The sequence below is a fragment of the Orycteropus afer genome, unplaced genomic scaffold (genome assembly GCF_000298275.1).
Source record: "Orycteropus afer afer isolate SDZICR_OR568_19922 unplaced genomic scaffold, OryAfe1.0 scaffold00150, whole genome shotgun sequence".
In the NCBI taxonomy this organism is placed as follows: Eukaryota; Metazoa; Chordata; class Mammalia; order Tubulidentata; family Orycteropodidae; genus Orycteropus; species Orycteropus afer.
The window spans coordinates 748195-758003 of NW_006921737.1; the positions used below are offsets into that span (position 1 = coordinate 748195).

Consider the following 9809-nt stretch of genomic DNA (forward strand, 5'->3'; position numbering starts at 1 on the left):
CGGAAGGAAGGTTGGGCAATCCTACTTCTGTAGTGATACTGCCTCGGAAACCCAAGGAGGGGTCGCTATGAGTTGGGTTTGACTCGACGGCACATAACAACAACAACTGTCCCCAACCCAACCAGGCGGCTATAGCAGAAGTAAGCCACAGCTCACACATTTACAAAGAAGGGGCCCTGATCTCTGGCTCTGGAGTGAATTGGGTAGATTTTGCTAGCACACTGTTCAGTGTGTCTGTTCTGATCTGCTTCCCACCCTTTGTCTGACCTGAATCATAGTTCTCAGAGGGCAAGGATGGGACCAGTGAGCACAGACTAAATGCTATACCTGCTTGAGATTTTTTTTGCAGGACTGAGTGCTTTCTTAAAAAAAAATTTGCTTAAATCTTCACCCAAATCACAATTAAAAAAAAAAAAAAAAAAAAAAGTACACAGGGCAATTAAAAGAACTAACACATTATACTATTCTAATATCCTCACTTCAAGAGAAAAAAAATCATGAAGCATGCAAAGAAACTGGAAATGATGGCTCATTCAAAAGAACAAGACGGGAAGAGAAATCATCTCTATCGAAGTCTGAATGATGGACATATTAAAAACCAGTGCCGCTGAGTTGATTACAACTAATAGCAACTCTGTAAGACAGAACAGAACTGCCCCACAGGGTTTCCAAGGCTGCAAGGGTTTATGGAAGCAGACTGCCACATCTTTCTCCAGAGGAGAGGCAGATGAGTTCAAATTGCTAACCTTTTGGTTTGAAGCTGAGCACTTAACTACTGAGCCACCAGTAATATATTTTAAATAATAGTACTAAAAATCCTCAAAGAACTGAAGGAAAACAGGGACAAGGAAAATGAATGGAAATCAGGAAAACAACACAAAAGCAAAGTGAGAATATCAATAAAGAGACAGACGTATAAAAACAAAACCAAATAGAAATATTTAAGCTGAGAAATGAAATCATTTAAATATAAATATTTCTGGAAGTGTTCAACAGCAGATTTGAGCTAGCAGAAGAAAAAATAAGTGAATTAAAAGATAAAGCAATTGAAATGTAGATAATAAATTGATGTTGCTTTATGCCACTAATAAAAAAAAGATAAGGCATTTGAAATTGAGTCTGAATAGCAAAAAGAGAAAAGGATCAAGAAAGTTTGAATAAAGCCTAATGGAATATGGTACACCACTAAGCAAACTAACATACATCATGGGAATCCTAGAAGGAGAAAACAGAGACAGGGAAGGAAAGAACATTTGAAGAAATAATGGCAGAAAAGTTTTTAAATTTGATGAAGGACATGAATCCACACATATAAGAAGTTCAACAAACTCCCAAAGAGATCCACACAAGACACATATAATCAAACTGCTGAAAAGCAAAGATAATAGGAGAATCCTGAAACAACAAGAGAGAAGGGAAGTGTTATATACATTTGGTATGGACAACATACCAAATATATAAAAGAAGACCAGTAGAGAAACAGAAGATTTGAACACTATAAACCAACATACCTCTTAGATATATTTAGAATACTCTACCCAATGACAACAAATATATATTCTTCTCTAGAATATATGAATCATTCCTAGATAAGACACATTGAGGTCACAAAATAAGTCTCAATAAATTTTTTAAAATTGGAAGTTTAAAAATTTAAACTAGAAAGTGTAAATTGGCATTGGCTACTAATGCCAATCACTCAGGAAAGGATCAAATCTGCAGATCCTGGATAGAGTGGGAGGAAAAATTTGAAACAAAATCCAGAAATACAATAATGACCAGAATTACTGGTCAGATGAAATCTGGTGAGACTCCCAATACGATGGTCCTGGGATACATTCTGGGCCTGGAGTAAGCAAGATATACATGCAGACCACTCAACCCAGGATGAGGCACCCACATACTCTATGGAAATGCATCCCTTGGAGCAATCCACCACGGGGCACCAGAGGGGCAACATTCACACAGAGGTTTGAAAAATAAAAATAAATAAATAAAATTTAAACTAGAAAATTTTAAAAGATTAAAAGGTACAAACTACCTTCTTCTACCATAATGGAATGAATCTAGCAATTAATTAACAAAAGGAAAACTGGAAAATATACAAACACATGGAAATTAAACAACACATTATTACATAACTAATGTCTCAAAGAAGAAATCAAGAGTGAAATTAGAAAACACTGAGAGTCAAATGAAAACGAAAGCACAAGACATCAAAACTTATGAGATGCAGCAAAGGCAGTGCTCAGATGGAAATTTACAGCACTAAACCACCTACATTAAAGAAAGGAAATCTCAAATCAATAACTTTAGAATTTGAGGAACTAGAAAAGGAAGAGCAAACTAAGTCCTAAGCTATCAGAAGGAAGGAAATAACAAGGAGAGCAGAAATAAACAAAAGCATAAATAAAAACAAGAAAAAGAATCAACAAAACCAGAAGTTAGTTTTTTGCAATGATCAATAAAATTGATAAACTTTTAACTAGACTGACAAAGAAAAAGAGAGAAAAGATGCAAATATATAAAATCAGATAGGGAAGTGGGAACATTACAACTGACCCTACAGAAATAATAAATGATCAAGGGAATATCATGAACAATTGTATGCCAACAAATTTGTTAACTTTGATGGAACAGAAATTCCTCAAAACATATAAACTACCTACACTGACTCAAGAAGAAACAGAAAATCTCAAAAGACATGTAACATGGGAAGAACCTGAATCCATAATCAAAACAAAAAAGTCCTGGACAAGATATATTCATGGGAAGTCTATCAAACATTTACAGAAATGACACCAATCCTTCTTAAATTCTTTCAAAAAAATAGAAGAGGAGGGAACACTTGCTAACTCACACTATAAAGCCAGTATTACTCTGCTACCAAAGCCAGAAAAAGCCACCACAAGCAAAGAAAGCTACAGACCAATATCCCTTATGAATATAGATGCAAATACTTTGAACAAAATATTAGCAAACTAAATCCAACAGCATACTAAAAGGATTATGTATCACGATCAAGTGGGATTTATCCCAGGAATGCAAGGCTGGTCCAACATTAGAAAATCAATCAATACAATATGCAACATTAATGGAACAAAAGAAAAGAACCACATGATCATCTCAATAGATGCAGAGAAGGCATTTGACAAAATCCAACACCCTTTAATTATGAAAACACTAAAAAAACTAGCACTAGAACAGAAATTCTTCAATATGATAAAAGGCACTTATGAAACACCCACAACTAACATCATACTCAATGGAGAAAGACTGAAAGCATCCCCCTTCAGATCAGAACAAGACAGAGATGCCCATTCTCACCACTGCCATTCAATACTGTACTGAAAGTCCTAGTCAGAGCAATTAGACAAGAAAACATTGTCTATTCACAGATTACACAATCTCATATATGGAAAATCCTAAGAAATAGATACACAAAATAGTAGAGCTAATATCCAGCATAGTGGATACAAAACCAATATACAGAAATCTATTTTTTTTATACACTAGCAATGAACAATTTGAAAATAAAATCAATTCCATTTATAATAGCATCAAAAAGGATAAAATATGAAGGAATAAATTTAACAAAAGAAGTGTAAGATTTACAATCCAAAAACTGTCATTGTTAATTAAAAGAAATTAAAAACATATCAATAAACAGAAAGACATTTCATGTTCATGGACTGGACAACTTGCATTAAGACAGCAATACTTCCCAAACTGATGTACAAATTCGATGCAATCGCTATTAAAACCCCAGTTGCCTTCTTTGCAGGAACTGATGACGTAATCTTAAAATTCACATGGAAATACCAGGGACCCAGAATAAACTAAACAATCTTAAAGAAAAAGTTGGTGAATTCACACTTTGTGATTTCAAAACTAACTACAAAGCTATAGTAACTGAGACAGTGTGGTACTAGCATAAGGATGGAGATATATATATACACACACATCAAGGGTATAGAGCTGACAGTCTAGATAAACCCATATATCTATGGCCAAATGATTCTCAAAAAGGGTGTCAAGATAATTCAGTGACGAAAGAGTTAAATTGAGCCTTTCTCTCATATCATATACAAAAATTAACTCAAACATGGATCAAAGACGTAAATATACAAGCAAAAGCTATAAAACTCTTTAAAGAAAACATAGATATAAATTTTCATGACCTCTGATTAGGCAAAGGTTTCTTAGATATAACATGAAAAGCACAAGTAACCAAAAATTAGATAAATTGGACATCATAAAATTGGAAACTTTTGTGCTTCAAAGGACACCATCCCCCTAAAAAAAGAAAGAAAAGTCAACCCACAAAATGAAAGAAAATATTTGCGAATCATGTCTAAATCTGACTTACATCTAGAATATATGAACAACTATTACAACTGAATAGTAAAAAGATAAAAGGGGAAAGGATCTGAACCGATATTTCTCTGAAGAAGCTATAGAAACACACAGTAATCACACAACATGATGTTCAGCATCATTAGCTTTCAGATAAATTGCGACAAGATACCACTTCATATCTACTAGGACAGCTAGAATCAGGGAGACCAGTAACAAGTATAAGTATGTGGAGAAATATTATGTTAATTGAAAGAAATTAAAAACATATCAATAAACAGAAAGACATCTTGTGTTCATGGACTGGATAAATTGCATTAAGATAGCAATAATTCCCAAATTGATGTACAAATTCAACGCAATCCCTATTAAAACCCTAATCCTCCTACGGTATTGATGGGAATGTAAAATGGTACAGTTGCTTTGGAAAACAATCTAGCAGCTCCTCAACAGTTAAAGAGTCACCATATGATTCAGCAATTCTACTTTTAGGTATGCACTCAAGAGAAATAAAAACATATGTCTAATAAAAACTTATTTAAAAAAAAAAAAAGAAAACACACACACACGTTCTAGAAGCATTATTCTTAATAGCCAAAAAGTGAAAATAACTTAAATGTCCATAAACTCATGAATGGATAAATAAAATGGCATATTCATAAAACAGAACATTATTGAGCAATAAAAAAATGAAGTATTGATATACATGGATGAACTCTGATAACATTATGTTAAGTGAAAGAAGACAGTCATAAAGGATGGCTGATTCCATGTCCTATGATTGCCCTCATATGAAATTGTCCATAATAGGCAAATCTATAGAGCCAAAAAGCAGATTTGTTGTTGTTTTTGTTATTTGCTGTCGAGTCGGCCCCGACTCATAGCAATCCCTCCTTGGGTTTCCAAGGCAGTATCACTACGGAAGTAGGATTGCCCAACCTTCCTTCCGAGGAGTGGCTGGTGGGTTTGAACCGCCAGCCGTCTGGTTAGCAGTCAAGTGCCTTAGGCACTATGCTACCAGAGCTCCTAAAAAGCAGATTAGTGGTTTCCTGATCTGGGTTGGGGAGGGTAAAGAACTTGGGGGTGATGGTTAAGTGATGTAGGGTTTCTTTTTGGGGTAATGAAAAATGTACTGTAGTAATGAATGCACAACTCTGTGAATGTACTAAAAGATACTGCCTTGTACATTTTAAATGAGTGTTGTATGGCATGTCAATTAAAGCTCAATAAAACTTTTAAAAAGTTTTAATATTATAGTCATCTGTAAATTTTATTTCAATTAAAAAACAATCATATACTTTGAAAGGGTGGAATTTTATGGGATATGAATTATATCTAAAAAAATTTTTAATGTTATCATTAGTTAACTATTGGTCATATACACCAATAGGAATTAAAATGATTAGGAGGTAATTTCCACAAGTACTTGATGGTGCTACTTTAAAGGAAGTTTTGCACATCTCTGTTTTCAAAACAGGTAGAAATGGGAGCCATGATAATTTGCCCCAGATTTGTTTGTCCAAGAAACAAACTACTCTTCCCTCAATTAGTACTATGGGCAGCCACTTCTGATTTTTGTTCATTTTCTTTTGTCTGATATTTTCACACAAAAGTCATTTAATAAATTTTCATAAAGCTAACACAACGAATTTGGGATGTTCTTTCATAAATAGTAAGATTTGTTTTTGTAGTCTTATAACAGAGACCCAATTTACCTAGGAGAAGAAAAATGAACCAAGTTAAAATAACCTGTTAAGAGTCCAAAAAGGAGCTCTGGTGGTGCAGTGGTTAAAAGCATTCAGCTGCTAACCAAAAGGTCAGTGGTTTGAATCAACCAGCCATGCTGTGGTAGAAAGATGAGGCAATCTGCTCCCGTAAGATTTACAGCCTTGGAAACCTGATAAGGCAGTTCTACTCTGTTCTGCTGAGTCAGAATTGACTTGATGGCAGTGGATTTAGTTTTAAGAGTCCAAAATCACTTTTAATTTTTGCCTTCAATTTTATTCAAGCTAAAGGAGCTCTGGTGGTACAGTGGTTAAAAGCATTCAGCTGCTAATCAAAAGACTGGTGGGTCAAACCCACCAGCTACACCCACCAGAAGATGAGGTAGTCTGCTTCTGTAAAGAGTTACAGCCTTGGAAACACTCTGGGCAGTGCTACTCTGTTCTATAGGGATGCTGAGTTGGAATCAAATTCAAGCAGGTGGGTATTAAGAATCTCTATACAAAGAGCTCCCCCTCCCCCACTGCTGTCGAGTCGGATCCAATCCAGAGACCCCTCCTTGGGTTTCTGAGGCAGTATCACTACAGAAGTAGATTGCCCAATCATCTTCCAAGGAGTGGCTGGTGGGTTTGAACCGCCAGCCTTCTAGTTAGCAGTCAAATGCCTTAGGCACTACGCTACCAGAGCTCCCATAAAGAGCCAAAGATAGTCCATTTCATTAAAATTTATAGCTTCAAACCCACCAGCCACTCCTCGGAAGGAAGGTTGGGCAATCCTACTTCTGTAGTGATACTGCCTCGGAAAACCAAGGAGGGGTCGCTATGAGTTGGGGCTGACTCGATGGCAAAACAACAACAACAAGCCACTTGTTAAGCACAGATTTAAGTAATAAACATTGCTATTCTCTTCTCCACAATTTTAAAAGCACAAGTAGACCAAAGTGGATTTTATGAAAAGTGTACCCTTTACAAGGCCCCAAACCAGCAGTACAATCTGATAGCCACTTCAACTCCCTTCAGCAAAATGATTTATGTCCACAAGATAAGAGATGGTTGTTAAATGTTCCTGGGTGACTCAAGAAGCTTGCACTTGGCTAGTAACCCAAACGGTGCCAGTTTGAATCCACCCAGCGGTACTGCGAAAGATGCAGGCCGGGTGATTGGGTTTCGTGAAGATTACAGCCAACCTCACTCTATATCCAACAGAGTCTCTCCAAATGAACACATAAACAAACAAATGCCTTAAGAGATTGCTACTTTAGTTCATTCTGTACAACTCCCCAATCGTCCCAATAAAACTTCAAATAGTAAAAAAATAGCAATATGTGCCAATAGTAAACAAATCTACCAGTAGACCCAGCAAGACAGAAATAACATTATTATTACCTTTGAAGATGCCTCTCAGGAGTGCTCCAGCAGCTTTTCCTTTCACTGCTTGATTACGAAGAAGACTAACCAGCTGCGATTAAAGAAAGTAAAAGCTGTTCAAGTCTCTAGTAACAGCTAGGCCCATCTCTTCTACCCCAACGACCCTAAACTCCCAATTTAAAAAGCATTCCACGTCAGGGTCGCATCACTCAGAGACTCCAAGTATCATAAACAGCCATTATTTATTTAGATAAAGCAAGGTAGATCTTAACATGATGTCTGATTGTCAGAACTTAAATCTATTCATACATTCATTCTATAAGCATTTACTGAGTACATACTTAATTAGTACTAGGCACTGTGCTATATTCTTGAGGATATACATTCATTCAACAAATATTTTTGGAGCCTGTTCTTTTTCCTAGGCACCAAGGGAGGGATACTGTGAGGCCAGAGTCCTAATGCCTTCCAGGTAATTCTTTAACCAGGAGTCAATAGTGCCGGGGACTCAAGCACATCCCCCACGCCTCAGGGCTTTACCTCAAACCCCCTCCCCTCCTTTTCTACCCCCTAGCAACAACCAATCATTTGCACCTCTTGCTTTGATGTTACTCCACCCTGTATTTTTTCCTATAAAAATGTAATTGTAGGAGAGCACAGGGTCTTTTGCCCAAACTGCTGCGTCGGTGTAAGCGGAGACCCTAGCTCGAGCTAGCCAATAAACTTTCCTTTTGCTTCTGCATTATCGTGTCAGTGGTAGCTTCCTCGCGCCAACACTCCTTTCAAGACCTGAGTCCAACATTTGGTGCGTTGGCCGGGAAAGGAAAGTTCGGAACGAGTGAAGTTGCCTACAATAGAGGAAAGTTCAGGAGCCGGCAGGACCAGGATACGTCCTTTGCGTAAGGATACCGGTCCATCAGGAAAGGATGGAAACCGGCAGACGCGCCGGAGGAGACCTTCCCCAACTCACAGGCAGGCTGTGGGCGCTTTTTGGTAAGAGTAGCCCCCTTCAGGGGAGGGGCAGAGGCACCTCCAATCTGTGGTACTGGAACGAGATCTCTTCTGGGTGTCGGATATTTGTGTTGTCTGCTTTCGTGTCTTTTGTTGTGTGCCCACTTGTCTTTTACTTGTTCTGTGTTTTCTCAAAAGAGGTTGAAATGGGATAGGGACAGACTACCCCTCTGTCCCTGATGGTTGAACATTTATCAGAGTTTAAAACCAGAGGGTCTAATTTGTCTGTGATAGTTAAGAAAAATAAACTAATAACCTTTTGCTCTTCAGAATGGCCCTCTTTTAAGGTAGGACGGCCTCCAGAAGGCTCATTGGATGGAAAGGTGATTGCAGCCGTATTCGACCAAGTCCAAGTGCCAGGCCCCCAAGGGCACCCGGACCAATTTCCTTACATTTTAGTGTGGCAAGATAAGGTGACTAACTCTCCCCCATGGCTAAAATTTTTCTTCCGAATCTCTCTGTTAAGGTGTTAACATCCTCACTCGGGACTAGCGAAAAGGAGAAACCGAGACGACCTGAGTCCCAAGAAGCCGTTCCACCCATTTTGTCTGATTCCTAAACTCACCCCGATCTGATAGATCTAGAAAGTGGCTTATCTCCACCTCCCTATGCCCCTACACCACCTTCCCACCCTCTCCAGGCTCCACAAGTATCGGGAGGAAGTGGAACAAGTGCTCCAAGTGCGCCGCCTGCCATTATGGACCCAGCCTCCGGTCTCCGCCCACGCCAGAGGGGCTCCCCGGAGGCTGAAGCCCCCTCGTCCACTGTCCAGGCGCTGCCCCTCAGAGCAATAGGCCCACCTCGTGAGGACGGAAGCAGAACCTGGCAGTACTGGTCGTTTTCAACATTGGACCTGTATAACTGGAAGGCGCAGAACGCCCCCTTTGCTGAAAACCCCCAAAGCTTAATTAATTTGTTAGATTCTCTATTGTTTACTCATAACCCCAGTTGGGATGATTGTCAGCAGCTATTACAGGTTTTGTTCACCACTGAAGAAAAAGAGAGAATCTTGACCGAGGCCAGGAAAAATGTACCCGGGGACAATGGACAGCCAACAGCGCTTCAGAATTGTATTGATGCTGGGTTCCCGTTATCTCGTCCTGATTGGGATTTTGAACAAACAGAAGGTAGGGAGCGTCTCCAAAAGTACCGCCAGATTCTAATGGCCGGTCTCTGAGCGGCGGCAAGGAAGCCGACTAATTTGGCCAAGGTAAACTCAGTCAGGCAGGGGCCGACAGAGAGCCCTGCAGCATATCTAGAGAGGTTAATGGAAGCGTTTAGACTGTATACCCCTATGGACCCGCAAGCCGATGAGAGTAGAGCAGCAGTGGTCCTATCCTTTGTAAACCAAGC

At 38.7% G+C, this 9809-nt stretch overlaps 1 protein-coding gene across 1 annotated transcript in view; it reads right to left on the bottom strand.

The window, feature by feature from the left end:
* Positions 1-9809, bottom strand: part of FANCI (FA complementation group I) — a 141555-nt gene that overhangs the window by 118780 nt on the left and 12966 nt on the right. The window contains exon 2 of the mRNA XM_007946090.1: positions 7464-7536. Coding sequence (XP_007944281.1) covers positions 7464-7536 — 73 coding nt within the window. The remainder of the gene's footprint in view (positions 1-7463; positions 7537-9809) is intronic.